General features: G+C 40.0%; 1 protein-coding gene and 1 long non-coding RNA gene across 4 annotated transcripts in view; one reads left to right on the forward strand and one right to left on the reverse strand.

The window, feature by feature from the left end:
* The window catches only part of EGFR (epidermal growth factor receptor), a 197,037-nt gene that overhangs the window by 32,617 nt on the left and 139,245 nt on the right, over window positions 1-25,175 (reverse strand). For all 3 annotated transcript variants that reach the window (XM_032238167.1, XM_032238166.1, XM_032238168.1), the window contains exons 7-15: window positions 24,604-24,745; window positions 23,477-23,593; window positions 20,364-20,490; window positions 20,202-20,275; window positions 18,704-18,794; window positions 15,018-15,217; window positions 13,114-13,240; window positions 11,462-11,561; window positions 6,392-6,549 (exon numbers count right to left, since the gene is read on the reverse strand). In XM_032238167.1, coding sequence (XP_032094058.1) covers window positions 6,392-6,549; window positions 11,462-11,561; window positions 13,114-13,240; window positions 15,018-15,217; window positions 18,704-18,794; window positions 20,202-20,275; window positions 20,364-20,490; window positions 23,477-23,593; window positions 24,604-24,745 — 1,136 coding nt within the window. The remainder of the gene's footprint in view (window positions 1-6,391; window positions 6,550-11,461; window positions 11,562-13,113; window positions 13,241-15,017; window positions 15,218-18,703; window positions 18,795-20,201; window positions 20,276-20,363; window positions 20,491-23,476; window positions 23,594-24,603; window positions 24,746-25,175) is intronic.
* On the forward strand, window positions 15,224-17,314 carry LOC116523020. Its single transcript, XR_004257023.1, has 2 exons — window positions 15,224-15,360; window positions 17,138-17,314. It is a non-coding gene; the product is annotated as an uncharacterized LOC116523020 (long non-coding RNA).

Consider the following 25,175-nt stretch of genomic DNA (forward strand, 5'->3'; position numbering starts at 1 on the left):
GAGTAACCTGCAACATCCTGTCCTGTTCTGTTCCCCCTTCACGGCTCGTTAACAAACGGCAAGCAGACAAACTTAAAAGAAACTTTCTTTATCAGTTCTCGGCTCAGACTGGCTTCGAACCCAAAAATAACATAAATACAGTCTCTGACCAGATAACGGAATGAAAAACAAAACAACTCTTACAAGCAATGCACTTCTCCAAGTGTAGCCTTGAATCAGGGTTACAGGAAACACAAAGCACTTATCCAAGTGTATCTTACATAAACCATGACTGATGATCAAGCAATGTTATACGAACCAAGGAACGCACGAAAGAACGTTGACTCCTGCAACCAGGGCGTGGCAGCATCCGTCTTTTTATCTCCAAACCCCCACTAACGAGCCACAGCTGCATCGTTAATCTTGCATTCCGAAAAGACTCACAGAAGACTGCTGCTGAGTCACAACACTATTCCCCACCGCAGGGCCCTTTCCCCAGGTTCCGATGGTCGGGATGCGGTCGGAATGACATGTCCCCAAGATGACCCGCACCCATTTCCCTTGGTGCCTTTTTCATGAATCCCAAACCTCTGGAGGCATAGCCCCCTTGAATTGGAACTCCTTAGGTATCTGGTGGCCACCATGTTTCCTTCCGCCCTTCACGGCAACGACACCCCGTCCAGGGTCATCCACCTTCCGCAAGGCCGACCCACCAGCACCCCTACCATCGGAGGTTGATGGCACCTCTACCAGCTTCAGCCGAGCCTTAACAGGCTGTCCAGGGTCCTCCACCCTCTGCAAGGCCGACCCACCAGCCCCCCTACCGTCGGAGGTTGATGGCACCTCTACCAGCTTTGGCCGAGCCTTAACATCCTGTCCAGGATCCTCCACTCTCTGCAAGGCCGACCCACCAGCTCCCCTACTGTCGGAGGTTGATGGCACCTCTACCAGCTTCGGCCAAGCCTTAACACCCTATCCAGGGTCCTCCACCCTCTGCAAGGCCGACCCACCAATCCCCCTTCCATCGGGGGTTGACAGCAGCTCTACCGACTCCTGCCAAGCCACCACTCAATCGCCTCCCGCAGAGCCCTTCCCCCGGTTTCGATGATCAGGGTGCAGCCCAGAAAGGTTAGTGACGGCCTCCCCAGAACACGGTCCAAGACACAGGTACCCCACTGGGAACCTAGAGACAAAGTCCAGTGTTGCAGGGACCGGAGTCGACAAAGGCTGGAATCTCGGCGGAGTTCTCCTTGTAGACCTGGCCCAATGACACTGGGCACATGACTTCACACACCTCCGTACATCATTTTTCAGATGGGGCCACCAAAATTGACAGGAGGCCAGGCGCAACGTCCAAACAAACTCCCAATGTCTTGATGCAGACGCGCAATGAATCTGCGCGAGCACCCATCGATGGATGTGCCCTGCGGGAACATAGAGCCGGCCCTGACACTTCAAAAGATCCCCTTCCAAAGTCCATGGGGACGCTGGCCCCACTTCCGCCTTTTGTCACTCCACCCAGTCGTCACCCCGCTGCGCATCTCATATCAGAGACTGTATGCTCACGGGATGACAAATGGCAGCGCAGGCTGCAACGGGTGGAACAGTCCGAAGTGGAAGCGAGTTTGCAGGGTCAGAGTTCTCTACTTTACTCGGTAGGGCCTCTGCCCTGGGACTCCACACGCCCCCGAACGCACGCTATCTTGTGCAAACGGGGTATCACGGCCGCACCAACATGCTGGTTGTCTGACCTGATAGTGAGTTGCTGAGGGACGGCTGCAATGCGCGCAACCCTTCTGGTCTTGGGGGAGCTCCCTGCCAGGTGTCCAAGATCCCCACAGTAGAAGCACAATCCCTCAGTACGTCGTCTGTCCATCTCTGTCCGTGACACTCGAGGTCTGACAGCACCCAACTCCATGGGCTCTTCCCAGTCCACTGCAGTCCCTTGCTGAACCGGTATGCTGGTGGTCTCCTGGAATGCACAGCGAGGCCTTCGCCTCTGCAGCCGGGCATCTATCCGGAGGCACAGGTGGACCAACGCGTCGAACATCGGTGGCCTGTCCACCCTCACCAGTTCATCTTCTAAGGACTCAGACAATCTATCCTGGAAGGTGTCCATAAGTGCTGGTTCATTCCATGCTGAGTCCTGACTCAGCAGCCGGAATTCGCTTACGTGCTCCTGCAAAGATCCACGACCCTGCCTTAATGCCTTCAGTCGCCTAGTTGTTGTTTCCCCCTTGATGGGATCCTCAAACATCAACCGAAAATGTTGACAGAAACCTTGGAAGTCATCCAACAAGGGGCTAGACTGACTGAGCAAGGGTGTGGCCCACCGGGCAGCTGTGCCTGAGAGCAAACTGATAATGAATCCCACCTTCATCCGGTCAGTGGGAAAGTCCTCCGCTCTCAAACTCAGGAACAACTGGCATTGTCCCAGAAACGCGGCAAACATAGCCAGACTCCCATCATATTTATCTGGCATGGCTACTGGGCACTTCCTCCTTGGCTGGGGGGGGAGGTCTTACAGCTCTCTGCAACTGCGTAATTTGATCCAACAACATTGCGATTTGTTGTGCCATTTGTCTATTTTCAGCCATCAGCTGCTTCATAATTACGGAAATGAAGGCTTGTCAGGCAGGAGTCAATCTGTTCTGTCCCCCCTTCACGGCTCGTTAACAAACGGCAAGCAGACAAACTTAAAAGAAATTTTCTTTATCAGTTCTCGGCTCAGACTGGCTTCGAACCCAAAAATAACATAAATACAGTCTCTGACCAGATAACGGAATGAAAAACAAAACAACTCTTACAAGCAATGCACTTCTCCAAGTGTAGCCTTGAATCAGGGTTACAGGAAACACAAAGCACTTATCCAAGTGTATCTTACATAAACCACGACTGATGATCAAGCAATGTTATACGAACCAAGGAACGCATGAAGGAACGTTGACTCCTGCAACCAGGGCATGGCAGCATCCGTCCTTTTATCTCCAAAACCCCACTAACGAGCCCCAGCTGCATCGTTAATCTTGCATTCCGAAAAGACTCACAGAAGACTGCTGCTGAGTCACAACACTGTCCCAAAGGTGCTTTTTCAAGAGGCAACTGGACAGATGAAAGCCAACTTGGGATATCCTCATGTTCTGAGGGTTTCTGTGATGTGTTTTAGTTATTTTTCCCCCCATCTTTGCTGGTAGTCAGGCCTTCAGCCCAGTGGTGTAGAGTTCTGATACTCTCATTTTGTGCTTCAGTGGGTGGATCACACACAAATCAATATTTACATTTTGATATTTATATTACCGAGCTGAAGGCCTCCCTACCAGCAAAGAAGTTTGGTAAATGAATGAATGAATGAATAAATAAATAAATAAATTTGTTGACTTGATGTTACTTTTTAATAAGAAACAATAGTAGATATTCTGCTTTTTTCATTTAAATAATTCTGTAAGAAATATTTAAAGTTCTATCTTCATTCTACCAATGGAAGTAGGTAGGTGAGACCAAGAGATTATTATCAATATGAATACAGAACTTTAAATTATATTCCCAGATGATTAAGAACAAAGCAATTAAAAGACTATCTTTCTGGGGACCATAGTGGTAAACCACCGAAATGACCTTAAGCATTATTCTACATTTCTCAATCAAATTAATTTTATAAAAATGCTTTTTACAAACCACAAATGTAATCCTGAAATAAAGCTATGATAAAATGATTTTACATGATCATGTCAGGTACACCATTATGTCCTGCCGTTCTGTTGGAGGGAGAGGAGAAGGGTGGCTGGCATTTTTTGCATGTTTTTTCTTTTGCTATTACTGCTTGGGAATTAGGAGGGGGATTGTCTTTGGAGCAGACTCCCTCCCAGCTGGTTCCAGCCTGATTCCAAGGCTGTCTTGCCCTGGAAGTGACCTGTTATCTGCCTAGCACCACAGTGTTCCCAAAATATCCTTGTGGCATCACATTGGCTGCCAGTGGACTGACCAGGAGGGTTGAGTTTAGGGAAATGGAAGAATTGCTTTGTGCTTTGCATGGGACCTTCAGATTCTGTGTGACTTTAGTGCAACCACTTTCTCTCAGTAAAAGTTCTTTCAATTCAACTCAATGCAATCAAGAGTTTTACTTTTCCTGAGGGACCAGCTGTGGCAGGTTTTTTAGGCAGAATCTGAAGGTCCCACGCAAAGCACAAAGCAATTCTTCAATTTCCCTTGAGCTCTTCCAGCTCTGGCTGTTGCTCCCATCTCGGCCAAAACAGCTGCCTTGGTGAAAGTTATCCCTTTGGTTCTTTCTTCCCAGTCTTCCTTATTTCTGATGCCTATGGACCACCTGAGTCTTGATCAGTCTCCCAGGCTCCCAACCTCCTCTGTTCATTTGGAAAGGTCCAGCTTGATGGAAGCATCATCTTAATAAACTGTCGGCAGCTTATTAAAACCTAGTCACTTCTCCCTTATACCTAAGCTTCGGCCGCCACCTGAGCCAGTCATAACAGAGATATTTTAGATTCCTGTAAACATAGGGGGAACCTTCAATATTTAGTAGCTTAGAAGGATTTCCCAGAAATCCAAATTGAATGGATTGACCAACGCCATGTTAGGGCTCTTAAACTTTTAAAGTGCTTTCATAATAAATATCCTGATAAACCAAAATGATTTTTTCTGTTTTAACCTTCTTCTCTCCCTTTTTATTTTTTGTTGTTCTACAGGACAGGTCAGCAACATGTCAGGTACACCATTGTGTCCTGCCATTCTGTTGGTGGGGGAGGGGGAAGACTTGCTGGCATTTTTTGCAAGCTCTTTTGCTTAGGGATTAGGAAAGGGAATTGTCTTCCTAATTGTTTTGGGAGACAAAGCAGACCCCTCCCATCTGATTCCAGCCTGGTTCCAAGGCAGTCGTGTCCTTTGAGTGATCTGTTACCTGCCCAGTACTTCAACATTCTCAAAACATCATTGTAGCATCACATTAGCTGCCAGTGGACTGGTCAGGGCGTTGGGTTTGGGGAAATGGAACATTGCTTTTGCTTTGTGTGGGATCTTTAGATTCTACCTGGCTTTACTGCAACCACTTTGTTTTTTTTTTTTAATTCAACTCAATGGAGTCAAGACTTTTGCTTTCCCGAGGGACCAGTTTGGACAGGTCCTTACAGATTGCTTGCTTATGCCCAAAGTCAAACAAAGTCATGTTGTCTTTTAATTCAAACTTTATTCCTGGACACATCTCTCCCCCCCCCCCCCAATGGGTGTGTTTGGCAATAGTACCAAAGTAGTTTGCCACTCACTTCTTCTGAAATGTTTTCTTACTTTCCAGTCTAGACAATAGTCCTAGTCTTTCCTATAGCTTTCCCATCTCTGTGGCAGATCCCTATCACTATACATATAATAATTAATGTTGACTGTAATATTATCTCCTTCTGGCTTATTACTAGCAATTGCAATAACAAAAGAGGAACAATTACTGATGTATTGCAACATCATTGTGACAATGCAAACAATTAAAACTATTAACCAATGGTCATTTTATATTAGAAAACACCAGCTGGATAATCATCTTGAATAGTGATCAAAATCTGCTAAGTATCACTATAGATTGAATTGTGAAATAATCTTTGTAAATCAAATCAGTTTAATAATCTCTGCATTCCAAGTTTTACATCGGTTTATACAATCATGTTTCATTGAGGATCACTCTTATAACTACAACTTTAGAACATGAACCTATTTTGTGTTGTGATTACATTACTTTTAAGAATAAGGCAAAACATTTAATTATGTAGAGATGTTTTACATTCATGATAGCCTAGCTCCAGTAACATTCAAGGAAAAACTAGGATTTTTTCTTGTGGAATACTGTTATTACTAACACCAAATTACAATTATCAGTATAAAATCAATATGATTTAATCTCTATGGACTCATAATTCCTAGACTGGTTTACAATCTAGGAATTAGTGCTCCATGAAATACTTTATATTAACTATCCACCAGATGTCACTACAATTCCAATTCTCAAAAAATTAGCTTTGTTATAGGCCATTATAAAATGAAGAACTTAAATAGTTTAAGAGAATAATCCCAATATCTTGTGGATTTCTGAAAAGTATAGCTATGGGGAGGCTTAAATCAGAAGAAATGGTAATATTGGGCAACATTACAATAATGCTTTTACTCATGTAATTATATTGAATAAATTTCCTCATTAAAGTTGATATTTTTTCTCTAGTAGAAAACTAATTGTATACCAAACTAAAAATATTTTAAACCATAAAAAATATATAGAGAAATTATAGCATAAGTTGTACTTATATTTGATTCTGCATTGATTAAGTGAAGGTTCTGTTTTGTTCATATATTGAAATTTTATAACATTGCAACATTATCCGTTCAATTAAGTTTCAATTGAGAAAAAAAAATCGCTTACCCACGAACACAATTTGGATGGCACAACTGACATACTAAATTTTCATCTGGATATTTCCAGACTAAGGTATCATTTTCTCCCAAAATACCAGCAGGACATGATTTAACACAATGTGGGCCATCTATTACATGAGCACATTCCAAGCAGTTGCCGGGACCCTGGACAAGAAGCACAGCATTTTTTGTAGATATGAAATACATTTGCATGTACATTAATACATTTGGAAATCATCAGGCTTTGTCAAACTACACCATCAAATGTGTGGACAAAAGAAATCTTGCAGGGTGAGAATGATGGATTTTAAAATCTGAAATATCTTCAGGTCAGAAGATAAAATATTGTATGTATCTTTTATTACTTCAATAGCCTATTGATTTTTGAAAAACAGTTATTTTTTTAAAAAATATTATTATTATTTTTCTGTAGCATGTTAAATATTTTGTAGGTTTTTGTAGCTTTGGAAGTTTTAAAGAACATACTAATTATATACTTTATTTTGTAGGAAAAGCCAGGGCCATCTGCTTTATCTAATTACAATTATAAAGATAATTCAAGCTGATATTTTTCTAATGGGCTAATCAAGACATTTAAATATAACATATCTTCTCTCCCTTCCGGGCAAAATGAATCAAATCCAATTTGCTTGATATCCTTCCTGATTAGTTGCAATGAAAAATAGATATAAAGTGCTTAGATGAATTATTTGTAATTAGAAACAGTGATTGCAGATCTCCAACTATGTCCTACTCTGCCTTTCAATTTTTCAGAAGAATTGAAAGGAAAAAGAGGAATTTATTCATGCTTAATATTTTGCAGCAGTATCAGAAAATGGTTAGAAATGTATTAGATAATGTTTTCATGATGCTGGAAATTACAAGTGAATAGTTGTTATTATTATTATTGAGGCACAATTGAATACAGAGTACAATTTTCTACAATTTCACTACTGTAAGTAAACATATTGATTTCATGCCAATGTGAAGTTTATAATATAAGTCAACTTCCAGATAGTCTTTACAAATTTCCAAAAATCTTTTGAGGGTGGGGGTTCATTTTCCGAGCTTGTGGTTTGATTTCTGAAAGTTTTGTTACCAGGCTAGGTATTATTTTCAGTGGAATTTAGGGAATGTTAGTATTGGTGGTGTTCTGCTAATAAGGGCGTTATGTGGTCAGTAGGGATGATGAGAGAGTCATATTAAGGGTCTTGTGATGAGTTGTGTGATGTATAGGTCACATCAGGTGAAGGTCATTGGGAGGTGAAGTGCTGCTTGGGGGTGTTGTATGGATTGTCTGAAAGTTGGTGCTGTTGCTGGTTGGTTGTGTGGTTCATTTGAATTCTCAAGGGTTCATAGGTGGTTGTAGGTCAATATCTCTGTTGAGGGAATTGCTTGTGGAGTTCCTGGCTTTGATAAACTCACAAGCATAGCAGGTAGTAGTGTGGCTGATGATTCGTGTATTGCTCCAATTGAATTAGTGCTGTTTGATGTCAGTGTGGATAGCTATTAGGGATTTGGGAACATGTCAATTGACTGCCAGCTGGTGTTCATGTATTCTGGTTTTCAATTGACATGATGTTTGTCCCACATAGAATTGTTTGCAATTGTTAAAGTTGATTCTGTAAATTACATTGTTTCTTTCATCCTTCTGTAACTTGTCTTTGTTTCTGGATAATTACTGGTGGATGTGGGTGTGGGTTTGTGGGCTATTGTGATTCCTAGAGATTGGAGATTCTGACGATCATTTCCAACACCCCTTCTGTGTATGGCAGGGTTAGTTTTTGCAGGGTGGTTGGCTGTGTAGTGCGTTGTAATTTGGGTGCTGTGTTTTGGAATACAAAGTTTTTCGGATAGCCATTGAAGAGAAAGATTGCAAGCAGCTGTTTCTATTCCACTTTTCTTAGTGCTGTGGTGCTGCAGTATGTCCTGGACCTTCCAAAGAGGGTTAGGGTTGGATGCAGCTTCTTTTGTGACTGGGCTAATTGCTTGCAGAACCGAGGATCTGGTCCCTGTGAGTGAGTTTGTGGTAGACACGGGTTCCCAGTTTCCCATTGTCTAGTCTTCTTATGTCAAAGTCAAAGAATGGGATACTTTTGTCTGTTTTTTCTTTACATGTGAATTTGATCCTGGGGCATATGTTATTGAATAGGTAGTATGTTTCTTCAATTTGGGAACATTCCATGATGACAAAGGTATTGCCAATGTAGAAATCCAAAATTTTGGTTAGATGGTAGGTAGGGCTATGGATTAGAGTTGTTGCATGATTGCTTCTATTAGGCCTGATATGGCTGATCCCATCACAGTGCCTTGGATTTGCTTATAGATTTTCCCTTTGAACTTGAAGCATGTATAGATCCAGAAGTTTCAGGGACGATTTCTATGGACATGGAGTGTTCTGTGACAGAGTGATCTTTGTGGGTGTGATTTTGGTGAATAGGTTATATATGGTTTGTTTAACCAGGCCAATGTTAATCGAGATGAAGAGGGTTGTGACATCAAAGGAGACCATTATTTCTTCCTTGTTGTTCTTGGTGTAGTTGATGAGTTGAAGAAATTGTTCTGTGAAGTTTATTGAATGGGTTGAGTAATTGATCAGGTGTCTCAGTTTTTCTCTGCTGAGTTTTTACTAGTTTGTGAATCCAATAGGTACAATAGTATAACAGAGTTGGAAGGGACTTTGGAGGTCATCTAGTCCAACCCTGTGCCTAGGCAGTAAACCCTACACCACTACAGATCAGGGGTGGGTTCCAGCTGCTGCTACTGCCGGTTTTCTCAGAGGCATGCTGAGAAAAACACTTTATGCGCTTGATGCATTGTACGTTGGAGATGATTCTCTTCCTGAGATCTTGGTGTTTTTTGGTCCAGATGGTTTGTTTTTAGAATGCATTCAAGGTTGGCTAGGAATGGCCTTGAATTGAGGCCATGTGTGAAGATGGTCTGATGGGGGTGTCTGCTGGATAGATTTTTGATGCATAGTTCTGAGTTATTGTCTTATGGTTTTGGGGTGATGGTATTGAGTTTCTCCTGTAATGAACTGCATTTTTGCATTTGTATTTTGTTAGTATTCTTGTGGATCATGTATTTAAGGCCCGACTGTCAGGTCCTGTCTGATGGAGTTGAGGCATGTGGTTTTTGTTTGTCAATGATGCGTTGGCATTTTTCCAGGCAATTGTGGGCCTCAGTGATCATGAATCAAGCATTTGCACCTGTTTTGGGAGACTAGTTTCAATATTTATGGGTGGTTGATTCGTGGTCAGTAGGGTATGTTTTGGGGGGTTGTTTGTTTGCAAAGGCATTCGTTGAAGAAGTGTAGCTGTTTGCGTATTGACGATAATCAAAACTCACAGCAAAACACTCCCAACTCTCTTGCATGGAAAATATCTGCAGCTTGTGTGTAGGATAAGGGTGGAGTCTGTTCCCTGAGCTTTTGGGTTGGTTTCCAAATATTTCATTACCAGGCTAGGTAAAATCTTACAATTCTCCTTTTAATTCCACACACACACCTCAATGTTACCAGAGGAAAACAACTCTACTGGGAAACATATCCTTCCCCAATAGGTGACACTCTTGCCTCATGAGAATCTGAGCTCTTTCATTTCAGAATGCAGCTTGGGTGCAAATTCCATGCACTTTGTAGTAAGCATGATATTTGGCTGAATCCAAATGAGTAGAGAAATCATTGCTTATAGAGCTCTTCAAAATATTTTTCAGTAATTCTGGATGCAACATCCGGAATAACATCTCTGCTCCATCCTGTGTTAACCAAACTTCCTTCTTTTTTGTGATCCCCATGGGAAAAAAAATCTCATGTTAGTTGAATTCAACTAATAGTGATGTCATTGGAGACATCTATGGGTGTTTTGTTTTACTTCGCAATCAAGTGTTCAGCTGAGATTATACTGTGATTCCCCAATCTAATGAATTCCAACCATGCTTAGATTTTTTAGATCAATTCTTGTAGGCTTTAGAACCTTTCTTAGTTGGTGGTGGCTCTTCCTAATTCTCTTGAAACCTGTCTGGTTAGATTTCTGGCATTTTTATTATGTTATTCACAGTTTGTAGAAATTGGGATAACACAAGAATAGTAATTTAATGCAATATTTTAAGACAAAGCAGCACAATTTAAACCCCAGGCTTAAAGCCACTACAATTTAAATATTTTTAAAAATGATAAAAATTATTGAAAACTAATATTTGAAATTATAGCTACAAAAGGTAACCAGCTGACTTTAGCCTTTTTTTGAGGCCATTTTTCGCCCTCCCCAGGCTCCAGAGGCTTTATAGGAACCTGGGGAAGGCAAAAACAGCCTTCCCCGGCCCCCGGAGGCCCCCTGGAGGCTTCAGAAGCTTCCCTGAAACCTCCGGAGTGCAAAAACCCGGCCCTACAGGTAATGGAATTCTGGTTTATTTGTAGGGCCAGTTTAAGTCCTTCGGAACCTGCAGGGGCTTTCCGGAGGCTTCCCTGAAGGCTCTGGAGGACGAAAAATGACCCTATGAGCAAACTGAAAATCACTTCCAGTTTGCTCTTGGGCCGGTTTAAGCCCTTCGGAGCCTTCAGGGGCCTTCCGGAGGCTTTCTTGAAGGCTTCAGAGGGCTAAAACTGGCCCTACGAGCAAACCAGAAGTCCGTTCCTGAACTTCCAGTTTGCCCATAGGGCCATTTTTTGCGAAAGCTCCTGAAGCCTTTGGAGGGCCTCTGGGGAGGTGGGGGAGGCTGTTTTCGCCATCCCCAGGCTCCTATAAAGCCTCTAGAGCCTGGGGAGAGCAAAAAAAGCATGCAAAAAATGGGGAGGTTGCGCCTGCCTTGCGCACATGTACGGGGTCAAGCATTGCATTATGGGTGTGGCACGTCCGTGCACGACCCTCCTGTGCTCCCCTCGCTTATGGCCAAAAAGGTACACCATCGCTGATATAGGCTGAGAAAAAAGTTTAGGATTGGATACTTTTAGGTCCCTACAGTAAAATGATATGTATCCTTTGAATATTAATCTATTTATTTGTGAGCACACTGATATTTGCATATACTCAAATATTCTAAGAAATATTCTAAGAACTACTAAAGTATGTGCACTTACAGGTCCTGTGCAAGTTAAATAAGGTTCAGTTGAATTTTGCACAAGGCATTCTGAATGGCAGGGAAAGCAACTAGAATTTTGTTCATATTCTCGAGGCATTCTAAAAGGGATAGAAAAAGAAATATATCAGTCTCATACTTTTCAAGACATTTTTACTAAAGCTATTTCTAAAATGTTTACTTAAACCACATTTTTTTAAAAAAAAGAAATATGTATACATTAAACTAATGATGGATCCCTCTTTTACTTTTTCTGACTTCCTTTTATTATAATTATTCCTTTCTTAAAATGCAAAACTTTTTTATCGTAAGCTATTACTTGTCGTTGGGTAAGAACAGAGCTTTGGCATGATGAATTAAACCATTACAAATTACATTAACATATTTTGATTTTTAACTGATGTCCTTAAAAATTATATTTGAGACGTTTTTCTTTGCGTTATATTTCTTCTCTGTTTAAGTGGATTTTCAATATATTGTGCTTTATTAACAGCTAATAATCTCAGAACAAAATTATAAGTCATAGAAGCATCATAATGAGACAATTTAAAGCAGTTAATCATCCTGACAAGCTTTTACCACACTGACAATCCTTATCTTCCAAAAGAAAAACATATTATCTTCCAATATGTCAACACTAAGAAAGCATATTATTCAAATTTAGATAGACAAAGAATTCTGACCATGTCATAACTATTAAAAAGAAGATATATTATAAAAAAGTTATATTTATTGTAGGGAAATATCAGAGAGAAGCACTTCCAGGTAAGTTTGCAATATTAGAAATGCCCATAGATATTTTACTGTGTTCATTGGACATTGCTGAACACTTTATGGTTTCATTTAGGTAATTCTGTGACTAATATAAAATCATTTTAGTCAAAGATAATTCTGATGATAAAATGAAAAGGGTTTTGATAAATAGACAACACATAAGTTCAAGGAGAGGGAGCTCATAATACATATATTTATAAGACTATAAATAACACAATTATGCTAAAATCACTTTGGCTCCCATAATGTTTTGATAAATTAGGTTTTATGTAGTGATAGTGGCCTAAATACACATAAAAATAAGTTAACAGGTTCTATCTGTTAGAGAATCTCATCTCTGAAACCATTTAATGAATTATTAAAACGTGATAACTGAAACAGATGGCTTAAACAACTATTATTTGTTACTGGTTACAGTGTACCTATAATTTGCTATTTAGATCAACACAATATATGTAGGATTTTTTTTTTGTAAAACATCTGCCTTTAAATAAAGTTATTTAAAAAGTTTCATATTGTGCATTCATTTTGTTTTTCCTCAATTGATTACTTAACTTTGGAAAACTATAGCAGCAGGAAACAAAGAAAAATATTTTTATAGGAACTAATTATGTTAAATGTTTTAGCACTGCATTCTTAACATTGCAGTAGTTCATTTTCAGAATCTTTATCAGTTATTAGCTTGAATGACTATAATTTGTTGAGATCAAAGATCTGCACAGCTCAACTGGTAAGGGGGTTTGGTGTGTGTGTGTGTGTGTGTGTGTTAGGAAAAGTACTTAATATTTCAAAATCTTATTAAGCATCTTCTCAAAAAGCATTATTATGGAATTGAAAGGATTTCACTTCTTCATTACATGGGATGCTTGAAACTCTTACCCTTGATAAATATTACAATGTTTTACACATTCCTGTTGGCGGATAAAATAACGGCAAGAAAAGCACTGGAAGGGTCCTGGGCCCCAGCAGCCTATATTTGAGCAGAAGGGATGGCAAACTTGTCCAGCTAAAAGACAGAACCAAGTGTTTATCAGTATACCAGAAAGAAGAAATATGCATGGCATGGTTTAAATTTATTTAAACAATTTCAGTTTCTGAACTGTTAAAATCCAAGCAGTTGCCAAAATCCAGAAAAATCACCTATCTAGGAAACAGTGATAATAGCATTACCATAGCAATAGCTTCTAGGTTTATGTATCACCCCACAGTGCTTTACAGTTTACAATGTTAGTATTATTTGCATATTGCCTCTAACAATCTGGGTCCTCATTTTACTGAACTTGAAAAGATGGAAGGCTGATTCAATCTTCAGCCCTATCTGGATCAAACTTTAGGCTGTGGGTAGTCTGCCAGCAATACTCCACTTTGACCACTGCACCATCAAGGCTCCTTGGGATAATGCTGGTAACCTACTATATATGATATTATATATAAATATTTTGAACTAACTTGTTTTGGCAATGCATGCAAGAAACGTGCGTTGCTTTTCACACAACCTCAAGTCTCACACAACCTCAAGTTTTTCCCCCCAAATCTAGTCTTATTAAAAAAAATAATTGCATATATTGTAGATCATATATTCTTCTTCTTCTTCTTCTTCTTGCATGTCGAAAACTTTTCTCTTTAGGCATAGGGAAAGGTTGTCATGTCACATGATAAAACCATATTCTGCAATTATTCTGTCATCAGTCGTTTTAATGGTGGAAGTGACCATAGAATGGTATGATCTAAACTCTCCACCCAACCTTGTCCTCCAGTGAGCTTGCTGCTCTCCTACCCACTCCCATTGGCCCCACAAATGGGAAAGTTGGGAAGCAGCCTCGCTGCAGGATGAAATTGGACAGCGGCAACTGAGCACGCAGTGGCTGTGGCATGCCTGGCTAGGCTTTCTTAATGTGACCCCACCATCTGTCTTTGTTTGCCCATGGCTGCTACAGCTGGGAGATGCCTCTCCCACTGCACCTCCATCTCTGCCTGAGGCCTGGAGTGTCATGGAGCTCAGACCCACCTGCACTATGCAGCCTGTGGCCCAACAAAACATTTTGTGCACCGAAACAGTAGTTATGTCGGCAGCAACCCAATGAAAAATGGCAAAGCTTTAGAAAATGACTGTGTTATGATTGAAATACTGAAAGTTGGTGGTCACACTTTACACTAGCAAAACTATACTTGAGATGCTTCAGAGAAGAAAAAATGCTGAATTGATTTTTTGACTCAGTATTCCAACAAGCAATGTATTGCTCAACCAAGGCATAGGCACTGCTCACATAAGCTTACTACAACCATATGAAAAAGCAATAGTGACAATTTGCTTTAATGATCTTAAAGTGGAAATCAACATAGAATGAGGTATATTTACTGGCCAATAGGATTGGCCAGCAAATAATTTGTTTTGCTGGATCAACTATAAGAACATTTGGGAGCTAGAATACAAACCACATTTATACCATTTACACTTAAATATAGCTAATTGCTTACTAATTGCTAATTGCTTATAAGTACTTTCCCAGTTTTACCAGCATGCCCATAGATTCATAGAAGAAACCTCTGTCAGGACTTTGGCAAAATGATATGAGAATGCTGGCCGACCTGGCTTCTGCACATGTGCATGCATGCTTTAAAGGACAGCAGAGGCCTTGAAGGAAGAATGTTTACACAGCTGAAATGTACAGATAAATGCATACACTAATATGATGAACCATGTGACCTGATTAATTTTAAGAATATAAACTGATTTTCAGAAATATATATCATTCATAGTTATATGAACCACATGCACTTACCACATTCACTTTCATTTCCATTATTGTTTATTTGCATTTTTTGTTTTGGTGTTACAAAAAGTTTATTCCAATCCAATGTATTGCTGTAGCAAAGGTGGCTGTTTTTCCAAATGACTACATCTCCATCACTTATTTCCTTGAGAGACCGTAGTCCCAAAGATTTGATATTCAGGTTGATTACTGCAAGAGCGTATTGACCTCTAAGGTAGAAAGATTGGGAAATTATATCAAACAATTTATTTATTAAATTTAGAATGATACCTAACTCTGTAAGTGGGCCGTGTACAACAGAAAGTTTAATGACAATATTTGATCTGTTTCAACTAGATTTGTAAGTTAAAAAGTTGTAAAGTTTCAGGAAGTTGCCTCTGGGGATGTGGACAAGGCTATGCGAGCTGTGAGTGCCTCCACCTGCATACTGGACCCGTGTCCCTCCTGGCTGGTTGCCAACAGCAGAGAGGTGACACGAGGCTGGATCCAGGCGGTTGTTACCGCTTCTCTTCGGGAGGGGTACTTTCCCACCGCGCTCAAGACAGCGGTGGTAAGACCCCTCCTGAAGAAGCCGTCTCTGGATCCAGCTGTTCTTAATAACTATCGTCCAGTCTCCAACCTCCCCTTTGTAGGGAAGGTTGTTGAGAAGGTGGTGGCTCTCCAGCTTCAGCGTACCTTGGAGGAAGCTAACTATCTTGACCCCTTCCAGTCTGGCTTCAGACCCGGTTACAGCACAGAAACCGCTTTGGTCGCATTGACTGATGATCTCTGGAGAGCTAGGGATGGAGGCCATGCTTCCATCCTAGTTCTCCTGGACCTCTCAGCGGCTTTCGATACCATCGACCATGGTATCCTTCTGCGACGACTGCGGGAGATAGGGGTGGGCGGCACTGTCTTGCAGTGGTTCTCCTCCTATCTCTCGGACAGGTCGCAGTCGGTGTTAGTGGGGGGGCAGAGATCGTCCCTGAGGCCCCTAACCTATGGGGTGCCGCAGGGGTCGGTCCTATCCCCCCTACTATTTAACATTTACATGAAACCGCTGGGCGAGATCATCCGAAGGCACGGGATAAAATACCACCAATATGCGGACGATACACAGTTGTATCTGTCCGCCCCGTGCCAACTCAATGAAGGGGTGGACGTGATGAACCGGGGACTGGAAGCCGTTAAAGACTGGATGAGAGCAAACAAGCTGATACTCAACCCAGACAAGACCGAGTGGCTGTTGTGTTTCCCTCCCAAAAATTTGACCAACGTACCATCACTCAGGCTGGGGGGGCAAAATTTATACCCCTCAGAAAGGGCCCGCAACTTGGGAGTCCTCCTGGATTCACAGCTAACTTTTGACCACCATCTCTCAGCTGTGACCAGGGGGGCATTTGCCCAGGTTCGCCTGGTCCGCCAGTTGCGGCCCTACCTGAATCGGGAGGCTCTCACAACAGTCACTCGAGCCCTTGTGATCTCTAGGCTGGAATACTGTAATGTGCTCTACATGGGGCTGCCCTTGAAGAGCATCCGAAGACTTCAGCTAGTCCAGAATGCGGCCGCGCGAGTGATCGTGGGCGCACCACGGTTCGCCCACATAACACCGATCCTCCGTGAGCTGCACTGGCTACCTGTTGGTCTCCGGGTGCACTTCAAGGTCTTACTCACCACCTATAAAGCGCTCCATGGTAGTGGATCTGGCTATTTGAGAGACCGCCTTCTGCCAATTACCTCCCTGCGTCCCATCAGATCGCATAGAGTTGGCCTCCTCCGTATCCCATCCGCCAGTCAGTGCCGACTGGCGACTACTCGGAGGAGAGCCTTCTCTGTTGCGGCTCCGACACTATGGAACAATCTCCCCGTGGAGATTCGTACCCTCACCACCGTCCAGGCCTTCCGCACAGCCCTCAAGAACTGGCTAGCCCGTCAGGCCTGGGGATAATCTTATTTTCGCCCCTCCCGAATGCTGAGTGAATGTTGAGTTTTACTGTCTAATTTACTTTGTGCACATCTTTTTTTGGTATTGTCCTACACTCCCCTTCCCTTTTTTGATTGTAAGCCGCCCTGAGTCCCCTCAGGGAAAAGGGCGGCCTATAAATAAACAAATCTAAATCTAAATCTAAATCTAAATCTAAATCTAAAAGTAAAAGTAAAAGCCAAGATGAGAAATTAGCAGAGAACTTTGATCTCCTGGTACTTTTAGAGCTTCTAAGCCATTCCTTCTTGTTTCCTAGTCTGTAATGACAATTCAGAAATCAATATTACATTGTATACTTTCAAGTCCTGTCAGAAAGCAATTTGTTTCACTGGAGTTCTCCAACTTTCACATCAAACTCCAGATAGAAAAAAAATAAGCTAGTAAAAGTTTCTAGAATCCAGTCTGCTATGAGTTAGGAGAAAGTGGAAATATTTCTGAAGGTGTTTTCAGTCAGTAAAACAACACAATTAGCATACAGAATCCAATATAGATTATGCAATATATACAGAATCCAATATAGATTATGCAATATATACAGAATCCAATATAGATTATGCAATCCAATATAGATTATCCAATATAGATTATGAACCATGTGACCTGATTAATTTTAAGAATATAAATCTATTTTTGTTTGGAAATTGCTTTAACATTCTGTTCCCAGGATGATAATAATCTACATCAGGGGTGTCAAACTCAATTTCATTGGGGGGCACATCAAGGCTGCGGTTGACTTTGGGCAGCTGGGAGGGCATGGCTGACTCACTGGGTGTAGCCAGCTGGACATCACGCACTGTCCGTGGCCAGATGGGTAGGCATGGCTAGCTTGATGCCACTCCTCAAATTGCTGGCATGCTTCCTCTTTGCATTGGGTAGACTGGGGCAAAGTGATGTGGGTAGACCTCTTTGGAATGGGTAGATTGGGCTGAAGCCACGCTGGACCAATGTTTCCTCTTCACAATGGGTACACTGGGCTGAAGCCACAATGGCCTGATGTTTCCTCTTTGCAATGGGTAGACTGGGCTATAGCAATGCAGTAGACTGGGTTGAAGCCATGCTGCCCTGATGTTTCTTCTTTGTATTGGGTAGACCAGACTGAAGCAATGCAGATAGACCAGGCAGAAGTGACGCAGGTAGACTGGGCTGAAGAGACACAGCAGGCTCCTTACATTTTCTAGGACGGCACTGTGGACCAGATCCTACTACATCATGGGCTGCATCTGGCCCACCAGCCTTGAATTTGACACCCCTGATCTATATCAACTCCTCCCCACCTTGCAATTACATTTAAGCAATTTCAAATGCAGGTTTGAGCCCTGAAAAAAGGAAGAAAGGTTAAAACGTTTGTATGTCTACCATATTGTAGATAACATTTTTCTCACTGCAACTGCAAACCCTCTTTTAAGAATAAACAACTTAAAATGAATAAACAACTTAAAATAAACAATATAAATGAAATGGGATCCTTGAGTCCTGAAGATTATTAAATCTGATGGACACTCTTCTAAACAGTAATTTTAATTAAAAAAAATCAGAAGAAAGAATGAATTAAACATTTCCAACCATCTTAGAAAAAAAAGAAGAAATAGTGGCAGTAGTGCTGATGCATTCCACTGTAGTTTCTATTAATCTGCAAACTAGCAACTGATCTATGACAGAACAATGATCTGGTATTTTTAAAATATCACAACTCTACATAAGTACAAGTTTTATGGCATGCTGTTGTACTTACAACCGTTTTGTTCTACCTCGTATTACTTCCAGATTTTCAAAAATACTCAAATCAGTGATATTTTTAGGCCAAACCTGGATCAATAGAAACCCTAAAACAAACAAACAACATGTACAAAGTATTACTGACAAAAAGAATGTCTTTTCTCTTTAGTTTATACGAGAACATCAAAATGAATCATGACATTTCAGGAAGCTTCAGCACAAAGTTATTTTAAACCTTACTTTGTAAACAATTTACATGCAGGCAACTAAATCAGCTAAACAGTGTGAAGGCAGGGCTGTGGACTTAGCTGACTGAGCCATTACAGAAAACCCAATTCTCCTTAGCAACTCACCTTGGAAATGTGATCATTTTATAGAATACTCTTTCTTTTACTATATAAAATTGATGCCTAATATCTTGGAAAGAATCTTACATGGTAAGCATATTTTTTTAAAGGATAAATTGTTCCTTTATTTCTACAATTTTCCTAAGCCATCAAGAACATGTATGTTTCTTGTCCATCAGTCTGGGAAGAACAAGTTAATAGACTACCGCACAACCCCCCCCCCCCCCCCCGGCTATAGAAGTATAGTGGCCAAACTCTGAAATAGATGATCTACTACAAACAGGTGTTTCAAATGCATATTTCAAATGTAAAAAAACATCTAAATACAGAAATGTTCAGGGGGCTCAATAGAGTATCTATTGAGGGTGATTTTCACAGTTGAGTAGAATGATTAAATCTAGAAAGTTTAACCAAATTTCTCACCATGAACATACATGAATATTTGACTAATGAAATTGTACTATTCCCGAGAGAACCACTCTGAAGCTACAATTAATCTAGAATGCAGTGGTGGAAGTAGTGGTGGGATGTTGTGGTACAGAGCCATTGTTTTGTGATAGGCTGCTAGTTGATTTCTGGTGCAATTCAAAGTAATGCTATCCATAGCACAGTTTACTTGTGAGCTTCTTCATATGCTTTCTTCATATGTTTCTGTCTGATCAGTGCGATCAGCTTTGGTGGGTCCTGCTAAGTAAGTCCTGTTGATTAAGCAATGTCTTCATAGGACTGAGGAAGTATGCCTTCTCAGTGATGATTCTTCGCCTGTGGAACGATTTATTCTACAGCAGAGCTGGCTGGAGAATTCTGGGAGTTGAAGTCCACAAGTCTTAAAGTTGCCAAGTTTGGGAACCACTGTTCTACAGCACCTGAAAATTCATGCTTCTCCCATCTTTTTGAATTTCCAAAAATGATTAAAGACCTAACCTAAAATTAGTATGGTGGTTGTACCTTTTGGGTTTTTTTGGTTCTGTTTTTATGGTCAGCTTTATTCTTTTAAAAAAACATTGTGTCCTTTTAATTTTTTTAAATTAAATTTTAAACTACTTAAAACTTGCAGCAGTTGAAAAACCTTGAAATTAAATGAATAAAAATAACTGAATGTTTAAAAGACCATCTATACAATATTGAAATTCATATAAATAAATAAATTTAAAACATTTTACTAACCTGTGATTTCTTTAACAGTTTTAAAAATACCCAATTTCCTTATATCCAAAGGAGGTGTTTTTGTGTATTGATCACTATAAAAGAATAATTGAATATTTGACTAATGAGGTAACATGTTTTTAGTACATTTTATGGTCAACATTTAATCAATCAGCAACTTACCCAAAAAAGGATGCATGCAGAAATGAGAGATCACCATTGATTGTGGTACAGTTCTTGAAATAATCAATATTGGATTCATTTACTGCAAGAGCATCTTTCAGTTCACCTATTCCAATTCCACTGCACACTGAGAAAAAAGGAAACATAGAATGTTAGGAATGCTTTCAAGGTATTTCATGTTGGATTAAGGATTAGAATCATGCCTAAGCAGCAACAAGGTACACAATTTGATTTAAACCCAAGAAAAACAGGGATAAACAGCATTTGTAAGAAAATAATTTTATCATAGGATATCTTCCTTATTATGTTTTATTTAATTCATTGATAAAATATTTACCACTAATAAATCACCATAAAGACATATACTCTGTGTGTATGTGTGTGCTTGCGCACGTATGCATATGTATATACATATACATATATTTTAGCTGGATACCTATGCTCTGCTATAAAACAATGTGATCGGGCTTGATAAATCAACACTTACAGCTTTAAAATTAATGAGTAGTTACGATTGGCCTCTCCTCTCCCATTCTTTCTCTGAGGCTTGCCCCACAGAAGCCTCTCCTCTCCTATTCCCCTCCTCTCCCTCAGGCTGGCCCCATTGATCCTCTCCTAGCCCCTTCTCTCCCTCAGGCTTGCCCCACAGAGGCCTCTTCTATCTTATCCCCCTCTCTCCCTCAGGCTTGCCCACAGAGGCGTTTCCTCTTCCCTTCTCTCCCTCAGGCTTGACCTACAAAAGCCTCTCCTCTCCTATCCCCTTCTCTCCCTCAGGCTTGCCCCACAGAGGCCTCTCCTATCTTATCCCCTTCTTTCCCCGAGACTGGCCTCATTGTCTAAACTCCCAGTCTGCAGGCTGGATGAGTGATGTGTTGGCCACACCCACACCCAAGTGGCAGTTGGAACAGATTTTTTTTCAGGTTGGGAGGGGGAGTAGAAAGTCTAACTCTTTAGTATTGGAGCGTGTTAATATATAAATATTGTATTAGAAATACTAAATATCTGATGGTCATTTCGAAAAATCCTTTCTTAGCAAGCTCCTAGAAGTCCAGAGGAACATACATGCCAAATGTAAAGTTTGTAGACTTTATAGTTCTGGAGATTTTGTGATGAGTGAGTGGATTTGACATTTTATATTTATATAAAATATATATCCCTAGAGACAGGCAGGATGAGTGAGTGAGTGAGTGAGTGAGTGAGTGAGTGAGTGTGTGTGTGTGTGTGTGTGAGAGAGAGAGAGAGAGAGAGAGAGAATGTAGTCACATGTGGCCTACGTGGCCAGTGGGAGATGCCAGCTTATGGGAAGATGAGTGATTGTGAATGCTATGGAGAGTGAGAAACCTCTGCCAGTGCTGAGAGCCACAGTTAAAGTGCCATGGGAACATTTCTCATCCCATTACCCACTGAATTGTTGTGTGAGTGGGTATGATCTGTTACTACATGTGTGAGTGGGTATGACTGGTAGAATAGTGGGGACACCCACATGGGAGAAAGAGAGATAGAACTTCACAACGTAGGTGGGACAAACAATTCAAGTGATGATGGATAGGAGTAGGGAAGCAAACATGACTGGAGGAGGAATTCTGGGAGCTGAAGTCCACAAGTCTTAAAGCTGTCAAGTTTGAACATCCCTGGGGTTTTTATTTCTAAAAGTTAGGGGTGCAAGGATCTTGTAACTTGACAGCTTTAAGACTTGTGTGCTTTAAATGCCAGAGTACTGAGCCAACATTTTGGTTGCTAAGCAAGAGCGCTGTTAAGTTAATTTCACCACATTTTACAAGTTGGCCATGCCCACCCAGTCACATGACTGCCAAGCCACTCCCACCTGGTCACATGGCTGGCAAGTCACTCCCACCCGTTTACCTATAGAAGAGGTTCTAAAAAAATTTGAAGCCACCACTGGGCAAACCCCATATGGTCACATTCCTCAGTCATGTGATCACCATTTTCAAAGTCCCACCAGTATCTTTGTTGACTTTGTTTGTTGGAAGTGAAGGTCACAAATGGTAGTAACGTGTTCACAGGACAGTGCAATGCTATTACTGCTAAGCATCTGAGTTGCAATGTCATTTGACTTGGGAGATATTGTGACAGCCACAACTACTCTTTATTCAGCACTATTGTTAAGTTTGAATAGTCACTGAATGAGTTCATCAAGGACTATCTGTAAATGATAGGAACAATTTGATTGTGAAATCAATAGGGGAAAGCCTTTCTTATCTTCAAATGGGCAGTTAATAGTCATCTCTCAGGAATCCCTGACATTAGATTCTCTGTTGCAACACTTTTCATCCAGAACACCATTTTTCTGAGATTTGTTGGGCTGCCATCCACCCAGTGCTTGAAAATCTGGCTGTTCCCTAACCTTAGTTACACTGAATAATGAATCATATATTGTATTACTTAAAACGGCTGTTTCTTTTACCAGATTTTTTTAAATTTATTTTTTATTGTGCCCTGTCCAAATTAACCATGAGTTGGATGGCTTTACAAAAAAAAATAATAATAAACTGATTTTGAACTGAGGATAGGTTTGATTGCCAAATGGTCCTGTCCAACATGATATGGACTTAACATCAATTTGCATGTTAATAGTAAGTATAATCAACAGCTATTTAGATTAAAGAAAAGAATATAAGTACTTCTGTTTCCACATGGAGACCATTTCTGAACTTTGTGCTTGAAGTGGAAAAGAATGAAACTTTGATTTGGGGTTTTACTGATTACACTGATAGATCCTTATAGAAATGTCTAGTTTATATTATTATGAAATAACAAAAAGTTGTGATTTGATATTAATGCCTTATTTTGCTGCAACACAGAGAATCAGATGATCAATGCTTCTTTTTCCTAATCCTTCGTCACTTCTCTTCCCACTTTTCCTCCCCACTATTTTCCTATTTACTTTTGTATTTTGTATCTTATCTTATAACTCAATAAAAATGTTAAATTGATAAAATAAAATTTTAAAAACAGCTGCAGCTAACATAAATTTGGTAAAATAATTAAAGCTTCACAGACATCATATTAGGCATCATATTAATATGTAGAGTGCCTAGTGTTAGTGGTAATCCTTCGAGTTGTTACATAATTTCATTTTCTACCCATCATACCTTTGCTACAAGGACCATCACATTTTTTACACTTTCGAATGCCATTCTGCTCCACTTCTGTAGAGTCTGCATTACATGATCGGACACATGAGCCATGATCTGTTACTACATAATTATCTAGAAAAAAATTAAGAAAAGAGAGGGAAAACAGACAGACAGACATAAGAGAAAAAAGAAGACTTGTCACAGAATTTGTGTTATTTCCTTGGTTGATATATTTTTTATTTCCAGCCAAAACACATATTCTATCAAAAAAGTACACAAACATACTCTCCAAATCAACTATAAGCTTATCAATATAAGTGGTATGCAATTTAAGTAAGTTTTAATATATTGAAATAAAATGGCAGATCAAATCTAAACTTCAGAATGGACTGATGTGCAAAAAAACCCCTTGCCAGTACTTTGAACAGCTGTGAGTATATTTTATAGCAGTAGCTTCTACATAGCACACCTTTGAAACATTTCAGTGAATTGCATATGTACTGTACATTAAAAGTGAAGAGAATTAAGATAGATAGAATAAGGTAGATTTGGAATGTGAACACCCTAGATGGATGCAATGCTGAAATCAGATTTACCATTTTTCAAAAGCGTTCTTATTCTAGAGGTAACTGAGAATCTACTTTTTCACCACAATGAAATTTTCTTCGCTACTCATATTTTCTAATTGAAAAACACCATATAGAAAGATTCCCATAAGATACTTGGAATTAAATTATTGTGGAAGTTATACAAATTACATCTGTCAAAGAGCTGATTGTTCAGGTACTGACAGACTATTCACACACATTCCTTACATATGAACCCCTTACTATGAGATTTTCCCAAAATTCTTTTCTCCACTGAATGAAATCTCAAGAGTAAATTCTTATGAATGTATACGTTTATAAATAAACTTTCAAAACATATTCCAGTATTTCATTTATTTTTCACAAGTTCAGCACTGCATGCCTAGTATTATACTTCTGATGCTTCATTTTAGAATGGATAGATGAGCATATAGGAATAACTTCTTGAGGTACAAATTTGGAGTTAATATGAAGCATTCCAAATGAAAGGTAGAAAGAAACTTAAATAGCTTTGTTAAATAGTATTTAACATAAAAAAATATTTATTTAACTTACGTGGACAGTTTTTTACACAAGTTGCTCCAAAACTGTACTTTCCTTCTGGGTTATCTTCCAACTGGTAAGTATAGGGATTGTATATTTGTAAAGCTGGACAAGACTCCTTGCAAGTTGCATCATCCGAAAACTTGCGACATGCCTATACAAAGGTGATCCAAATAATATACAAAAAAGAACCATCTTTTGTTTTAACAATGATGGGAAATGAAAGCAGTGGATTTAAAACAATTAGGTAAGATTAATATTCAGAGGATTAAATATTCCATCCATCCAAGCATTAGTGTAGACAGATAACTTTATTTTGGTCATTGATCGATAAAAATACATTCAATAAAATGTTACCCTTTAACAACAAGATCTATTGTAGGAAAGTTTACACATAATGTAGCAACATTTTGCTACTTTCAGAGAAATACATTTATTTGATGGTGTAACAGACAGTGCAAGTAAAAGCTATTGGTGTTCCAGAAATTTAAATAAAAGAGGAATAATCAACTGGTTATAAATATCCTTGTAGAATTGTTAATACAAAAGAACATGGGCTCTGTTTTCTATAGCATTCATTTCAC

This window comes from Thamnophis elegans, chromosome Z (genome assembly GCF_009769535.1).
Source record: "Thamnophis elegans isolate rThaEle1 chromosome Z, rThaEle1.pri, whole genome shotgun sequence".
In the NCBI taxonomy this organism is placed as follows: domain Eukaryota; kingdom Metazoa; phylum Chordata; class Lepidosauria; order Squamata; family Colubridae; genus Thamnophis; species Thamnophis elegans.